At 40.3% G+C, this 18,307-nt stretch overlaps 1 protein-coding gene across 10 annotated transcripts in view; it reads right to left on the reverse strand.

Annotated features, from left to right (window-relative positions):
- Positions 1-11,760: 11,760 nt before the first annotated feature.
- Positions 11,761-18,307, reverse strand: part of LOC147604147 (cytochrome c oxidase assembly factor HCC1-like) — a 39,689-nt gene continuing 33,142 nt past the window's right edge. For 4 of the 10 annotated variants that reach the window (XM_086795333.1, XM_086795331.1, XM_086795326.1 and 1 more), the window contains 6 exons: positions 14,568-14,780; positions 13,839-13,929; positions 12,656-12,871; positions 12,473-12,562; positions 12,256-12,388; positions 11,761-12,147 (listed from right to left, as the gene is read on the reverse strand). In XM_086795333.1, coding sequence (XP_086651459.1) covers positions 12,039-12,147; positions 12,256-12,388; positions 12,473-12,562; positions 12,656-12,871; positions 13,839-13,929; positions 14,568-14,765 — 837 coding nt within the window. In that variant the 5' untranslated portion in view covers positions 14,766-14,780 and the 3' untranslated portion in view covers positions 11,761-12,038. The remainder of the gene's footprint in view (positions 12,148-12,255; positions 12,389-12,472; positions 12,563-12,655; positions 12,872-13,838; positions 13,930-14,567; positions 14,781-18,307) is intronic. The other 6 variants (XM_086795332.1, XM_086795328.1, XM_086795329.1 and 3 more) reach the window with 5 other exon arrangements.

The following is an 18,307-nucleotide window of genomic DNA, read 5'->3' on the forward strand; positions in this document are numbered from 1 at the left end:
TGTCGTGACCAGCAGCCTCGCCAACCTTTTGAGCCTCTGCACAATCCTCAGCACCACGAACCACTGCTCAACACAGCATCACCTTCTCTTGCATCCCCAGCCAAAGCCACATCATTTCAGTCCCTTTTTTTGCTTCCACAGTTAGAACCTTCTTTCACTTATGTAGCCAATCGCTACACATCCAAAACCCAAACCCTCCTTTGCGGCCAACGTTACCCCAGAGACCTCCCTTCCACCTCGCAAACTGACCTGGGCTCCTCCTCTTGCGCTGGCAGCCAGTCACCCCAGTCGACCAGCAACCCTTGTGCCTTGCGCTATCGGCCCTTCAGCATCATCCTCTGTCGGCCCTTTGTGCCCTTGGCGACCAACACTCTCTTCAGACTCTCTGCAGAACTGGCTGCGAGCAGCTCCCTTCACACCATACGTCCACAGCTGCACAATCACCAGAGGGCGCCCCACATCAGCGTCCACAGCCTTCATCCACCTTGCTTTGTACCAGGCGGCCTTTAATCCTTTTCACGTTGGTCAACTATTCGACCACTAGTGCCAGCCCATCACCAGTCCTTCTGCAGCAATCATGATGTCTGCACCCTCTCTCCGTGGTGTTGCGAACAGCAGTTACACCAACCATCCAAAAACCTGGGACCCTTCCCTTTCCTCCTTTCTTCCATGTTCACCCTTGCCAACCTGCCTGTATCGCCAACCCTTGCAGGGTTTTTTTCCCTTTACCTATCACAGTCGTGGCGACCCTCAGCTTCAAAGCGGTAACCTTCAGCACTTCTTATGCGTGTCCACCCAGTGGCTTCCGGCCTTTGGCGCTAGCAGCTACGCACTCCAGAGCCACACTAGTCGACTCAAGATGGCCACCTCACGAACCCTTCGAGCGCCTCACACCTCTCTTCTGGACCACGATCACCAGGTCGCCAGCCTGATTCTTTTTTTGTAGCTGCACCCTTCTCTCCTTTTTCTCACGCGGCGCCACCTTCTCGAAGCTCTGCTGGCAACCACAAAGAACTCCACGTGGCCATTTATAAGGTGGCCACATCATGCATATATTATTTTTGTTTTTCTTAAGGCCTCAAAATGATGGCCACACATGCCTCCATTACCTTGCTTTACCTTGATATACGGCGCCCACGCTTTCAATACAAAAGCTGCCCATAGCCTTCATCAGCATCATTAACCTACCAAACACGACATTTGCCAGTCTCGGTGCTCTACTTTTAGCAACCATCCGCACACCACACAGTTGCAATAAAACTCCAGATCTCCAGCGTCTGCTCCGGGAAACAAAACACGTGCATAAACTAGCTCACAACCAAACCACTCGGCCTGTACACTTGCCAGGGCATTCAGGGCAAATTTTATTCACACACCACACGCACCATATGTATACTGACCAAAAACACCTTTCAAATTTTTACCTGACAGTCAGCACCCTCTAGGATCCTTCGCGCAGGTCACCTAACGCTTCACTTATAGGCCGCTTCCTTGGTCCCTCATCCACCGTACCAGAAGCTCACCATTTAAATCGAACTGAGGCTGGTCAAGACCTTGGCCGACTTTACTACGCGAGACGTCCTCCGCCGTTGACTCTCCGTCAGCTGTTGCAACTTTATTAGGTAGGTCTCCACGACCACATTCTTAAGACAATTAAAATGCTTCCCCAGCATTCTTGACATAAAACAGTCATTTACAAACAGTTCACAAATACAGTTTCTATAATGAACTCACGTCTTTCTAGATTGTTCCACATCAATCCATATAACTTAACCCAAATCCGAATCATATGTATATCCATTCTTGACCAGATACATCATTTTCCATCCCATCACATCAGATTCATTCACTTCACATAACATCTATTCCTATCTTTCTTAATTTACATTACGACTCATCACATCCATTTCTCATTACATCTCATTCGTTCACATCTTATATTATTCATTCACATTCTGATTCACATGACATCTCATCTCATCCATTCGCTCATATCGACTTTATATCCATTCACATACATATTCGCATTCATTATTCCATATACACATCCACATAAATATGGTGCCATGGAGCACAAGGAAGGTAGGGAGTGAGTGTCAGTCTAGCAAACAACTACATGCACAAGTATGAAATATCCCACATGAGCTAACAAAGCCAAGTTGTGATCACCTCATATAGAAGGGGTCATTTCCAAGTAATGAATCAAGCAATCACATCTCAATTCTTTCTATGACTACAAGACTCAATCTTGTAACCTAACTAAACTTAAGTCTAGATATTCATTAGCACACACACACTCTCACGATGATTTCCCTTCACTTCTATCCACCTTAGCTCACCTTCTTCATCATCACCTCCATGGCCATGGAGATCTCTAGATCCATGTTTTCTAATAGCTCCATGCCCCATGTGCATGTGCATACTAAAATTTATTCATTATACCGACTGTACCCAATAGGATAAGAGCTCAGAACATGCTCGAACTAACTTCATCCTAGGGGGGACCTTACGGAAGTTAATAATCCAGAAGGTCCCTATGGAAAGATAGCTAGAGCACATACCACAATCCATCAAGACTACTACTAGTAGAAACATGCATATAGACTTAACAAAGTGAGAGCATAACAACATTTCATAGACACAACAGGACATACTCTAGAATAGACCATTGCATTGCATTCTAGATAGTACATGTATGGCTCAAGGTGACAAGAGTAACATGAAAACATGAGTTCCTCTAATACCAATCTTATAAGGCTTTTTCTACTCCCAATTGTGTCAACCCCTTCCCCTGCCTAACATTGCCTTTTTTCACCCCATACTACCCATTATAAAAGAACATGTGGGGCATGTTCTCTCGCTAGCACTTGGAACGCTCGGTGGACACGGTGTAGTAATAATTGAACCCTTCTTTTGGCCCTTAATCTAGAGGAATAATTTTTTTAAACATTGTAGATTTGGAATCAGTTATTTTCTTTGCCATCCTTCCTTAGTCAATTTAGTTGAATCATGACTTCTTCTAAGTTCTACTTCTATTGTTCTGGCCTTTGAGAATCTAACTTGTGCTCTTCTCATGACTAAAAGAACATCCTTTTTGTTGCAAAAGCATGCGGCGGCTTTGAATATTCTAGAGAAATGGCATCATCATAATAGATTTGGCTTTTTGCCAAGTTGATGCCACCTATAAATCTCTGTGAAGGAGGTGTGATTATGCAAGAGCATATGCCTGACAATTGGATGTTGAAGTAAGTGCCGTAAAATGCATCATATGGTGGAAAAGATGGTGTGCATGCCATTGGGTCCAAAAAAAACAAAATCATGTACATAACCCTCCAAATAGTGCAAGAACTATTTTCCAAGCATACATATCTAGATTATCAAGAAGGGTGATTTGGAAGCATCAAAGTGATGCATGTAGTACCACTTTTGCCTCAAGTGGTAGGGGTAAAACAACAATAAGAACTATCACATTGGAAAAGTTGAATGGTTGGATTGTCCGAATGGTTGAATTGTCAGATGTGGTCAAACTGTCAATAAATGGCTGGATGGTTGGATTGTTGGATTGTCAGACGTGATTAAATTGTCAATAGATGAGTGGATGGTTGGATTATTGGATGGGTAGATTGTCAGGATAGTCTAATGGTTAGATTGGATGGTTAGACCGGTCGGATAGTTAGATGGTTGAACAGTTAGATAGTTAGATCATCAGTATGGTTTGAAATCATCATCAAAACTAAAAGCATGTTCCATAGCTTCATAAAAGTATATGTAACAGGATCATAAGTCATCAGAGCTTCAATAGTGAATCATCCAAACCATGGAACATAGTTGGATCCAAATCATGGAACATGGTTGGATCCCATGAAACAACATCAAGTGGTAAGGCTTCACAAATTCAACCATTATCATACATCTGACCATGAATGTGCAAAATTATATCATCCTCGCAATCAAGATCATCAATACTATATGGATCAATGGGAGCCCTATTTAGTGAACCATCATAAATAACTAGAGCAATGAGATCATGGGCAATGACATCATCACATATGGAACCATCATCCATGGTTAAGGTACTTTCCAAAGCATCATCACATAGAAAAATATCATCATGAGGAACCATATCATCATTAGAATCATTATGCATACTATCATGACAAGAGTAAACATCATCAATGGGAGCCTCCAAACCTATGGCATTAATTGAACCATCTAGTTGTGGCATGCTAACATCCACATGGGCATCATATACCATAGCATCCAAACCTACGACATTAATTGAAACATTTGATTGCAGCATGCTATCATCCATATGGGCATTATATAACATAACATCATCATAATATAGGGTGTCATCATCAACTATACCACTATATACATTGGAGTCATAAAATCAACGTCACATGGAGTATCCTCTTCATGAGGAACCATGTCATTATTATAGGCATCATCAAAAATCATGTCACTACATGTAATCACATAATTATCACACATAACATCATCGTAAATCATCTCATTCCAATCCATTTTGATTGGATCCTCAACCTATAAAACACTATCACATACATGTGAGAGATATACGAATCTAAATAAATGCAAGTCGGATAGTCCAGGTTAGGTGTATCTGAAGACACCACTTGGCTCTCTTGGTCTTCCTCTTCTTTCCATGCCTCCTTAACTTTGGATTCTTCATTCGATACCTCGTTATCAAACTCTAAGTTATCATTTTGCTCTATTTTCTCCATCATTCTCCTAAGTTTTAAGATAGTGACGTGATAACAAAATTTGATATCTTTAATTTTTAACTTTTGTATATATTTTGGTGGTTTCACAATGACAATAAAGTGAAAGATTGTCTAAGAAGATTGCAACACCTACAATAATAAAATAACAAAGGTGGATTTTGGCAGCTACCTCGATAATGGACTTTGCCTTTTAATATTTTGTATTTCCTAAGTTTTATTTCATGTGTCAATGTCTACATTGTAAATACCACAAGTATGCTCTATAAATAGTTTGGTATGGTTGTTTAGTCTAATAATGTGGAAATAAAAGTAGGCCTTCCACTTACATGTCCTGGTTGGCAACTCTATTAAAATGAGTGCATGCCAAGCTTATGGATGGCATGTGGAAAGCATGTGGATGAGTGAGGAAGGATGTATAATAGATAAGAATCCTTCTAAAAGTCCTATGTGAACTAAGGAGACTTTCAACATGTGTACATGAGAAGCATGTGGATGAGTGAGGAAGGATGCATAATAGATAAGAATCCTTCTAGAAGTCCTATGTGAACTAAGGAGACTTTCAACATGTGTGCATGAGAAGAATCCTTCTAGAAGTCCTATGTAGACTACGGACTTTCAATAGTTTTACATGAGGGGCCTTTATGTGGGCTCAAGATGGGGTGGTTGGAGGTGACATAACAACGGTGCAAGGCAAGGCATGACACTCACAAAAAAGAAACCAAAACTCAAGCAAGGAATCTTGCTTATCAGTTTTGATGAGACCGTGTGGAGAAGTGGCTAGATAAGAAGCCTCTTTCGACAAAGCAAAAGTTTAAAAACAACATCTATATTTCAAAAGATACAAATGGCCAGGAGGTTCTTCGATGTGCCAATGATTATAGGCTAAAGATTACCCTTGGACACTATGATCAACATACCCCAAGCATGAATGGGGATCTACTCTGACAGGGGGAAAGATGTGATAGCAAAGTTTGATATCTTTAATTTTTAACTTATGTATATATTTTGGTGGTTTTGCCAATGATAATAAAGTAAAAGCTTGTTCAAGAAGATTATGGTAGCAATGGAATTACCATGTCATGCACGGCTTTTGGTGGCTACCCCACAACAATAGCTTTTACCTTTTAATATCTTATGTTTCCCAAGGTTTTATGTAATAACGTGCCAATGTGCACATTGTAAATACTATAGGTATGCTCTATAAATACTATAGGTATTTATAACATGCCAATGTGCACATTGTAAATACTATAGGTATGCTCTATAAATACTTTGGTATGGTTGTTTAGTCTAGTGATGTGGAAACAAAAGTGGCCCCTATGCTTACATGTCTTGGTAACTCTATTCAAAGAAGATGGTAACCAAACATATGCAAGCTTGTGAATGGCATGTGGAGAGCATGTAGAGGGGTAATGAAGGATGCATAATAGCAAAGAATAATTCTAGAAGTCCTATGTGGACTACTGATACTTTCATCAACATGTGTAGATGAGGGGCCTTTATGTGGGCTCAAGGTGGGGTCAGATCTTATCACCCAAGTCAAGGATTCTTTGATTAAATATTTCAAGGAGACACATGTCAAAAGTAGCCACACAAAGGATAATCGATAGTGACATCTGGCCTTATGTCTCACAGAGAGATATAAACTTTTATTTTTGTAATTTGTAACAAGGTGAGAGAGGGTGATTCTCCATCCATAAAAGGAGCTCTCCTTTCCCTTTCAAATCAATGAGTGAAGTCTCCACATTAGAGCATTCTTGATTCATTGCCATTCTCTCATAATCTCTTATTTAAGAACTCTCTTATTCAAGAACTCACTTTACATGCGATGTATTCATTTAGCATAAGCTTCTCATGCATTACCAAATCTTGGATCTTTTGATGTATCAAAGTAAGGGGAATAAGCAGTTATTATCTTAGTGAGCCTAATGGTTTTAATATAGTAGTGTACATGTGGAAATACTTTGGGAACCATGGGTAAATCTTAGGTTATCTACTGAGAAGTGTTAACCCTTACTCTCTAGTTTGAATCATCAATGAGATTAAGGGCAAGTGGCAGTGTTAAAATTGAAGTCTCATGAAAAGAGAGAGGAGTGCAATTTTGGCAATTTAACCCCCTACTTTCAACCGGTATTACTCTTTGCTTGGGTATTCTTTTCTTAAAGAATTTATGTAGCCAAAAATCTTTTTTGATTCTCTTTCCATTCATATCACTAAGTTTTCAATCCTAAGTCTCATCAATGATTAGAAATTTTCCTAAAAATGCTAACTTTTAGGCATTTTTGAACAGTTTTATATCCTTGTAGTAAAATGCTCATAACGTTATGCTCAGCTATCCATTTTGGAAAGTTTTTATGTAGGCACGTAGCTCTTTTCAAGTTCTACGCACTTACATAGTTTCTTTTCAATGTAGCCACATGTATAAAGAACATTTATGTTTTGTTTATCTTTAATTTTTAATCATTTTGGCCAATTTTATACCCCCTATAATAAAATGATCAAAACATTTTGCCCAATTATCCATTTTGAAAAGATTTTATATGTATAAAAAAATATCATGCTCTGCGTTTTTTATATATTTTTACCATTGGTTCCTTTAATGATGAATAATTTCTCTTAATCTCTTTTTCAAATCGCAAACCCCATGCATATTATCCATCTATGAGTCCTTCCTACCTTGTTTTACTTCAAATGGGTTTCGTTCCAATCACCCAACTCGTATGGATGAGCCATATGTTTCAGTTCATATAATCTTCAGTGAAAAGATTTTCTTCCAAAAGGATTGCCCTCTTTAGTTGGATTAATCCTAGGACAATGCACATTGATTAGTACAGATATTGCGAGCAATACCCACATGGGTGGAATTGGCAATTTTTGGCCTCATGATCCTTTTCCCCATCAATATTTGCATTTTTTATTTCCCATTCTGATTTGCTACAAGGGAGGGCATAGTAACCTCTGTTGCTTTCAAAAAATATTGCACTAAGCACTTGAAATCTGAAGAGAAGTTATAGATTAGATTGACAGTTATAGGTCAATTTGACACTTGTATAAAGAGTTGTGCCCTGTGTACTGCTGCCCACTTTTGTAGAAATGTGCACTTCTGAGACAAAAATAGAAACAAGTGGAAGAAAAAATTTCACCCAAGTTTTGAATAAAAGTTCTAGATGCCCTCTGTAAGGTTCAGTAGCCTTGAAGGGATTCACTTTGGGCTGCTTGTTCTCTCTTCTGCTTCTCTACTTCATCTTCCTTTACAAGGTTCAATTAGTTGTGAAGGGATTCACTTTGGGTTGCTTGTTCTGTCTTCTTCTTCTATGCTTCATCTTCTTTTGCAAGGTTCAGTTAGCTGTGAAGGGATTTGCTTTGGGCTACTTGTTCTCTCTTTTGCTTCTGTGCTTCATCTTCCTATTGAGATTAAGAGCGGTGGAGTGAAATGGGCAAAGAGGGGAGAGTGAGGAAGAAATGGGTGAAAATTGGAGAGTAAAGTGTGCTACCATAATGAATAAGATTCTAGGATTCCAGGATTATAGACTAGAACCTGCAAGATCACCAAAGTGTTTATGGCTTACTGGCTGAGCCCATAAACAAGGTGCTAAAGATATGAATAGAACACATAATAAGGGACTCTCATTACAAAACACACATCAAGGGGAAAGAGCAAATGTATTGTATTCACTCCATTCCATCCATTCCATACAAAGGGGATTTAAATAGCCATGTTCATGTGACCTTTCAACTTTCATAATAGCTTCTTACCTCTCATGTAACTGTTACATATGTGTAACTCCTAACCACTTCTTGATGTGGCATCTCTTATTAACTCTTGTGGCTAATGACATAATCCGATTCTTTTTTATGCTAAGTTGTAATATGCTAACCTTAGCGAAATATGAACATTAGATATGGGTGGCCGAATACCAAGTCAACACCATGCCCGTTGTAGGAGGCACAAAATTTATGTGTTCAAAACTTCTCCATCTTATTTCTTGTCTCTTATTCTTGACCAACTTATGCCACAATTTAAACTTTCTAAATGCATCTGACTTATTCTAAGAAAATAAAACCAAATCTTCCTACTAATCATTGATCAATAACATTAAATAGAAAGGACCACCTAGTGAAGTAGTATGTATCTTACCACAAAGTTCAGCATGTACAAGATCTACTTAGCCCTATCGCTGCTCTCTTGTAGAGAAAGGGTTGTTGATGCTTATTTCCCATTACAAAATCCTCAAATGCATTAAACATCTTTGAAAATGTTGGTAGGTACTCCATAATTCCAAAATTATGCATCTTAGCTTAGGCATCTCAACCTGTTGTGCCATAGCCTACTAGTGTCCACACACCGGCTGACCACATCGGCTCAAGAAAAAAAGATGGACAATTCACATAGATTGTTGTGCATAGTTCCTCTTCCAAGGAAATTTTCACTATCATCTAAGATGCCTACACTAGCTCGATCAAAGTCAACCCTTAGTTCACAGTCCATGATGGCCCCATCGAGATGTGGTATATAGAGGACCTATGAAAATTTTTGAGGAACACCATTTGTTGACACAAAATAAATGGTCCTTATGCCTTTTGTTGGGAATTTGGCATCATTCCTACTATTTTCTACCAATATGGACTCTTGGTGGCTATCTGTCGAATCATGCGTTGGGATGCTCCATTATCGATGATCCACAAACCATCGGGGTTGAAGAATGGTTTGCCTTTGCAAACATTTCTTCCATTACTATAAAGAGTTCTAAATGCACTTCAATACTCTTATATAGCTTAGATAAAATTTGATATAGTGCCAAATAGGCTACATGCCAAAGTGGATGATAATCTCAAAACAATCCACTCTGGGGGTAGGTAGACTTTACAATCGGTCACCCAATGTAAAGTGCCAATAGGCTATAACCTAGAGTGGACCATTACTTTGGAGTAGTCCACACATGGGGTAGGTAGAATTTACTCTTCATCACCTAATCCAAAATTTATGGAGCCCAAGATGAGCTTGCAAGATTGTGAAATGTGCAAGAACTGTGTACTAATTTCTAATGGTTCTTTAATGGTGTTACAACTCCAGAGAACATGATGCCACTAAATATGATTGTGGACTAACATGGTCTAGTTATGGATGCCTCGCACATCCAAGCCTTTATAGAGGCATTGCTTGCCCCTTCTCTACGTAGTTCATCAAACATAATTGCATGAGTTTACTTGTTGGCTTTCTATTAGCATACAACCTCTATCTTAATAATTAACCATCAAAGCTCCCTTTAGAGAAGTACATGGGTGTGGAGATTTACTATCTATTGTATCCAATTATTTTCTCTTCATTTGTTATTATGAAATTTGAGTATAAATTTATGTGCTATAAAGTTGAGTATAAAGTTATGTGCTATGAAAAATCATAGCATATTGCTTTTGTAAAAGCATATAAGATGTTAAGATTCAACTAATCATAGTATTTATGTTGTTTAAAAGAAATAACCTGAATCATTTAGGGTTGTAATAAGTACGCATAGGCCAACATAGGAAACATCCCACACAAGAGTCAAAAATTAGGATATTTAAACAGCTAGGGACAAAAACTATCCAAGGAAGATAGGTGCCAATGTCCTATTTAAGTGATGCAAGGCAACTCACATCAATAAAGCAATTGTTCACCAAATAGTTTTAGGGTAGAAGCAAAGATACAAAGGAAACCATCCTCATTAAGACACAAGAGTTATAGTGGTAGTTGTAGCAAATGAATAGTAATAGCTACAGTAATGTGTGAAATGTGAACCAAAACTAGCATCCCTTTTCCATTGTACCACTGTGAAAATGTACAAGGGTGAGAATACAACTTGACACCCAAGTTAATATGATAATGTTGTTGAGGAAGCACAACCAAAACCTTTTTTTGACTGGAAATCAATAATCTTGTGATTGAAAGATATCCATGCAATGTTGATGAAGAGGAGGAGGCACAAAAACCTAATAAAGAGTTTGCAGTGCATAGTGCCTTGGTCTTTCATCCAATTTAGGATGGAGGCCCATGCTGACAACCACCATATAGATTTCACCTGGATGCCCCTATTCGATTGATCAAGCACCATATATTAGTAGCACATGTGCAACAACCTTGTCTCCTAGGTTTCTCCATAGGCACACCAATCCAACTGCAATGAGCCAAACACTTGAGACCCACTGTTCCAAGGAAATGCTTCACTCGATAGCTTTAGATTCGAGAGATCCTCCAAAGACACAAGAGTGCCCCTCCATAGGCAGTGCTTCTTGTTTTTTTCATGATTTAGTCACTTGAACCAAGTAATCTGGCATACACCATGGGATGTTGAAATTCATGTATCATATGTAAATGCATCAAATTCAACTACATTCTTCAGTAGATACGCAAAGTTTGACATATCTAGCAAAGCATTATAACCACGCTAAGCTCCATGCTATTTCTCACCTATACAAGACTTTGCTCAAAACACTATACATTTTATCACATAGTATTTATATACAGTTTTCTCTCTCGAGACTTCTTTTAAAACTGAATTTGTTTGGACAACTTTTTAAAAAAGTAGAGCAAAGTTCACAACATGAACCAATCCTCAACTCCTAAAAACAATGCTATCTTTCCATTTGATGCATGAGCACAGATGAATTTCCTTGTAGATTTGCTTCTTCCCCTTCAAATGAGAGGCTCATGATTTCGAAATATTTAAATTACCACCTTTTTCTTCATTTCACCATATTTACCTTAGATTCAAGATGAAGAGATCCATTTTCTCACTCATTGCTGAAGTTTGTTGATTCTTACAATTATTGAATGTGGATTTGTGTTTTTTTTTTTTTTGGTTGGTGGGTGGGTGGGCAGCCTACACATATGCCAGTGTGACTTGTATCTAAAGAACACTTAGCAATGACAAGTTTAATTGGGTCAAAATAGAAATCCAAAGCACAATAGAAATGGTATTCCAATTCAAAAGGACAAAACCAATACCAATCTTGATTCTTATCAAGGAAACAAAGGTTAGGAGAGATGAACTGATCACTACTTTGATTGCGGATGAACTTGCCAGCTTCATTTAAGAAAAACAAATAATGGGAGCATTGAAAATTCCCTTATATGTATGATGAGGTCAAGCAAAGAGCTTCTCACCATTTTTTGGAAAAACATGTTTTACCATTCACTCTCAAGGTTTAGGAACTTCTTGTATATGTGGTCCCATTAGGCCGTTCATTTCTCCTAGCATCGCCCACCCAAGAATGCCATATACATGATGCATGCATGTGAGCCTGGGCTTTACACTATGATTTGTATCCCTTGATCTCCTCTATGATACCGTCAGCCAAACCATTGACATCATAGTTTTTACCAAAGAACTTCACAAACTCCATCTCGGGATCCATCAAATACCTGCAGACAACAAAACCAGGTGTGTGAATAATGTGTACAACTCTTTACAAGGAATGCCATCCTGTGATCAATTTCAAGGGCTTCTGTGAGGGATGACGAGAAGCATACATGATAATTGAATGATCAACCAGATAGTCGGAACCTTCTTCTTCAGTTTTCATGTAGTATACTCGATATGCTCGGGCGACCTGCCTAATCTCATCAAGGCTGCCTGTAAGGCCTACCAGCCTAGGATGAAATTCTGCACGGAAACCAATCCCAAGTTGAGGAGATCAATCACAACAACGCTGTTGAAGGACACAGAGCTGATGATATATGTTATGACCTTTCACATACTCCCGAATCTGTTCCACGTTGTCCCGTTCAGGATCAACAGAGATAAAAACTGGTGTAATCTGTAGGCTATCCCTTTTTTCTGCAAATTTTTTTAAAAAAATACCTTCATGTGGGTGTCTTTAATTACATGGGCGGTCAAAGAAAATGTCATTCTTTGGAGACTCATAAGTACCTATAATGTCTATGGCCTCCACCATCTTCTGCAACTCGTCTGGGCAGATGTCAGGACAGTGTGTGAACCCAAAGTACAACAGAGTCCACTTACCCTTTAAATCCTCATTAGTTATCTCCTTTCCTTCATGATTGATGAGCTTGAATGGACCTCCAATAGCTGCTTTGCCTGTCCCCGGGCCAGGCTTAGACTCAGTTGAACCCTGTCGAGCAGCTGCTTTAAAAGACAAGATGTAGTTCATTAAACACCTCATACACAGCCCATCCATCAATGCCCATCTGCAAGAAAACTTGAAAAACATTCTGTGTTAATGCAGTGAGCACATAATAGACATAAAGACAGGCAATGCTCATGAAGACTTCAAGTGTAAGTCAAGTTTCAAGGTCGTGGAACTGGCTAGGGCCACAGGCAAGGACACGGCCGTGCACACCTGCAAGTGCCACAGCCAAGCAAGGCAGCACAGAGTCAAGGCCATGGCCATGATGTCTGCAGACAAGGTGAGCTCAACATAATCAGGGTTACGGGCAGAGGCAAGGCCTCCAGATCCTTTCACAAACTCGGTTTATTCATGCCTTGTTTAGGACTCTTGACCTATTTGGAGTGGGCAGGGAGGCCACAATGCTGAACTGCAGCCCCCAGTGTCAGGTACTCCCTGCCCACCCTTTTTTTTCTACAACTGTTGATATTGATGCAGTAGCAAACAGCCTCTAGGCTTGCAGCCTGTTTCCGCATCTGCCTCCGCCAGCACTCTGTACCTTCACAACTCCCCCTACCTCGCCACCAGCTTCTCCTATGTCCTGCTTTCTGAACCGCACCTCATGCTCCATCCCCCTCTTTTCTTCACCATTGACTCCACCGCCTTCAATTACTGCCCTCTCCTGCCGCCTGCTTTCAGCCCTATGTACAGCCTCCACTGTCACTGCTTGCTTCACATTTGCTTCACTGCTCTACACTTTCCCTGCTGCTTCCCCCATTCTCTTCCACTTATCTCTCGCCTTCTTTTCCCCAGAGCTGTTCCCTCTCCTTTCCCTTTATCACAATAGCTCCAATTCAAGAGTTTCTTCATCGTTTGTTATGGTGGTGTTGCAGCTCATCAAAGTATGAAAGCTGTATGGATCAAATACTTTTTCATAGCAATGCATGTGTAAAATTTTGAGGAAGTTTCAAAGACTGAATGGTTTACCGTCAATGCGCCGCTTCTTCTCCTGATCAAAATAAAAGATCAATCCGGCCCCCGTCATGAACATAAGACCTAAGCTTAACCATGACACAGGCTGCAACAGGAAAACAAACTCTAGAGGATCACCATATGCAATGTAGCCTTTGTTATTCAAGATTTTTTTTTTAAAAGAATGCATTACCTTATGTGTGATCAAGAAGAAGCAAGCTCACAATTAAGTTGAATAACCCCATTTTATGACCTTGACTCGAAGCGGATAGCATTGAGGAAATACATGCATTATACAGTAAAATTTTGGGGGAACAGCCTGCCTATGTGACCAACAGAAGGTAAGATTGAGTGGAGACCTTGGAGCTATCACTATCACAAGGTAGTCAAGCTCAACAATGAGTAACAGTTACTGCCTGATACCAAATTAGCTTTAAGTTTCTTCTAGCCAAAGTCATCACAGTGCTCTGCCACACTGCCTAAAAGCAGCTACTTTCTTCCTGTCAGCTGCAACATGCATGCCAGTTAATGATGACAACACACCCTACTTGTTTATGTTGGAGGATTTCTAACATTTTCCACCCATATTAAAAGCCAACCTAACATCAAATATTTTTTTAAGACCACACATTACTTGTTTATGTTGGAATCACTCATATTTGATACCAACATAATGTCATGTACTTTTTTCTTTTTGGAATTTGAAATGTCTAAGCAGTTGACAAAGCAAATTATTGCACTCACGCTTCCTCTTACATTCCTTGCTTCCGGATGGGGGGTTTGGATGCCTTTCGAATTCCCATCAGCATGCTTTTCTGTTGTATTATCAATGAGCTTAGAATTCTCCTCGACCTTAGATTTGTCAACAATGTTGCTGCTATTTTCTGCCAACAAGCGCTCACATGAAGTATGTAAGGGCGAACTTAATTGAACAACTCCCATCTTTTCATACAGGTCCTGTATCATAATCAAACAAAAAGCATCTAGGAATCATCAGCTGAAAAATTGGGAGCACGATTTGTATGATAAATTCATACTATTCATTGAAGCCATCATTGGACCAAGTTTCAATACTGGTTTCAACATAGTTCACCATGCTTTCTTCCTTTCCAATATTTGAAGCCAGCTAGTGTAGGACAGACAACAGGAGGAGCCATACCAATCCATACCAATGGTCATAGCAAGCAGCCAAGACGAGGTGGCCCAAGCGAGGGAGACCAAAATAAAACTCATTCTTTTTTGCATGGATACCCCTCATGGGCATCCACTCAACAATAAGATAGCATGTGAGTTCAACATAAGGAGTTCCATAATTGCATTTTCTAATATTGGGGTTTTTGTAAAATAAATCTACAGAAATATATGTAAAATAAATCTACAGAAATATACAGAAAGGAGTATCTGAAATTAAGAAAAAGTAGTCAGGTAAAGAAAAGGGTCATTTTATAGGGCAAAGGTTTGCATGTAAGGGGTTTATAGATACTCTTTCTATGCACATGATATAATGGGTTTTTGAACAGTGAAACACTCCCTCTGCCTCCCCTTCCCCTCAAGGTAGCCTTGAAAAATAATCATTCAAGAAGTTATAAAAGGATTTCACACTGTGAACTTATCCCATCAACATGTTCCTCGTTGTCTTCTTTGACAAGAAGCTGCTGATTTAAGAAACACTTTGCTTGATTTTGAATTGACAATTTTAGTTAAAATTTTTGACAAGTGAATCACAAGGTTACACTAACACAAGGCCAACTACACCTTAAGCCTATGTTGGATATCAATGTCCACCCTCACTCTATTTTGTATGGGTTTAGTTAGCTCAAGTTTTGTAAGGCCCACAGTATGAGAAGAAGCCCTGGTTGAGCAACTTAGACACATAGGCCTAGTTAGACACTAGACGGTGGCCTTAGTGGCTGGATGGTTTTAGTAGGTCTGGCAGTGTGCCAGATAGGCTGTAATCCCAGTGGGGATGATTTAGGAATTTATCTAGGTATTTACCAAATGATTAAGACAATACCACAATTTAGAGAACCATCACATGACAACAAAGATAGCATCAGAAATGAAACATAAGAAACCACACTGAGCTGGAAGGCCACCCACCCACTCCCTGTGGTAATATCTATTACACAGGAGAATACAGTACAAGCACTAGGGCATCCTAAAGAATGGGCAGATTTCCTCATAAAGATGAAAAGCAGATATCAAGCAGTGGCTCCGGGAAGTCTACACTTCCCCAATCACACTCATCACCTCTCCATGGAGTAGATGATGCTGTTGGAAAGAGAAAATCAGAATCTGGAAACTGGTCTCTATAGCATCCAATCCACTGAAAACACCCAGCCTAGGGCACACAGCAACCCTACAACTTTCCTTTGAATCTCTGCTGAGTCAATCGGACACCTTACCCTCCTCAACCTGAATTAGCTGACCCACCAAAGTGTCCTCCTAGGTCAGATCTGACTCTGAACAACTCTGCTCTTCAACTTTAACACCTCAGCTGACCTCCTCTCACAGCCTGCTGACCTAAACTAATCCCAACTGATCATTGACTGACTGTAATCTTATTCAGCTAACAGTTGCTGACCTCTCTCAGATTCTTGTCCTCTAGACCCTCAGATCTTGCTCCAAAACTTGCAATCCTCAAATCTCTAGCTCTAGGACCCTATTAAACATGTCAGCACCCTTCTGCAAACTATCTGCTGACTCCTATCTGACTGAGGCTTGATTGAGTTGATTCAGCTGATTCAGACCTCCTCACCTCTGTGTTTTCTGACACTCACAGACCTTCAAACATTTCAGATTCTACAAAGATTGAACACTACGGCCTCTTACCTCACTTTAGCTAACCTTTAGCTGATGACTGCCTGATTCTTGTCTAGTTCAGCTGACTGATTTGACTCAGATCTTTCCACTTTTGTATCCTCTAAGGCTTACAAACCTTCCAAAACCTTAGATCTCACAGCCTTATAACCTCTAAACTGACATCAACTATCTTCCAATTGACTCTATTAGTCCTTCAGCTCATAAACTGTCTGACTGACTCAAACTAACTTTTGACTATCAGACTAGACCCAAAATAGCTTCCTCTCAATCTAGAAGGACCAATTCTACCCTTCTACACCATCAGCTGGCTGGTTTTGACTACTCAGCTGACCCTGTTGGACACTGATGACTCTTAGTTGATGCTATCTGACTCAGACCTGACTCAACAGACTTTAGATCCTCACTCACAAGTTTTTTTTCTCCACAATCTCAATCAAAATAACACAATCACCACAATCATAACACAAAACTCATTCATCCACTCACAAAGGATTCAAACTCCAAGCACTCTGTCTATTGCATATAGAATCAAATCAGTCTCAACAACCCTAAGACCCTGGGCTCAAACGAAAGAGTTAAAAAACACACGGAGAATCTCCACAGCATCAAAACACCTTGTTGGACTCTACAGCCACCTCTACAGATGTTCTTCTTCAAACACCAATCTACAGTCGAGACAAATCTTGGGTTGTACCAAGTTCCAACAGAGATGCAATCAGAGTTACTGGGCTTGCCTCTGCAACCTTCAGTTGACTCTCATTCTCAAGCACTCCCTCTGCTTTGGTCCAAACCACACTTGCTCACACTGCAATGACAGCTTCCTCCTCAAAGTTCTTCTTTGCTCTAAGTCTCTCCTTTCGCCTCTGCGATCTCTTTCCCTTGCATTGGGTCCTTGCGACCTCCAGCCAAAACGACTCTCTCTATACATTCCGAAAGAAGACTTTTTACCTTCCTTCCTAGAAGAAGACACCGCCGATTTCTTCGACTTGGCCATTCTCTTTCTTTTTCAGTTGCCTACGTCCTTCTGGATCTCCATGCGTATCTCCATGAACCGTGTCCCTTTGAGCAAGTGTATAGCATACCCATATGTTCTAGCCGCTTGGTTTCAAACAATGGTGACCATCCTTGCCAACAAAGGTTCATCCTAAGCTATCATATATACAATGCATCTCTCTATTCATCATCTTTGCATAGGGCACAAAAATCCCCTCACACCACGCCCATGCCCGGGCTCTCGGTGTCAAGCACAGTGGTCCACTCCACCCTTGTGCCACACGCAGCCCAGAGTGGTCTTATTGGATCATGGACCTGCATCATCGTACCAAGCAAAGAGACTCATGTGACTATTTGATAAAACAAACCTGAAACCAACAAGTCACGTCGGCTTCCAGGCCCTCTAAATCTCCAAAGTTCCAACGTGCTCCTCAGCAAAACTAAGGGACAGCCAAGTGATAAAGCTAAACCCGGGAGTCTTCGCATGAACCAAAAACTCTCGGAAAGTCTCCATGCAGCCACTAATGATGTAGATGACGTCAGTGCTGTACGGCCAGGCCTGTACCGCTGATGACATGGCTGTACGGCCTGGTTCAGCGGTAGTAAACTGGGCAGCAGAGGGGTACAGTCCAGCAGTACTTTGGGGCAGCAAACCGGCTCACATATGC

The sequence above is a fragment of the Cibotium barometz genome, chromosome 62 (genome assembly GCF_041138505.1).
Source record: "Cibotium barometz isolate CiBa-2024 chromosome 62, ASM4113850v1, whole genome shotgun sequence".
NCBI lineage: Eukaryota > Viridiplantae > Streptophyta > Polypodiopsida > Cyatheales > Cibotiaceae > Cibotium > Cibotium barometz.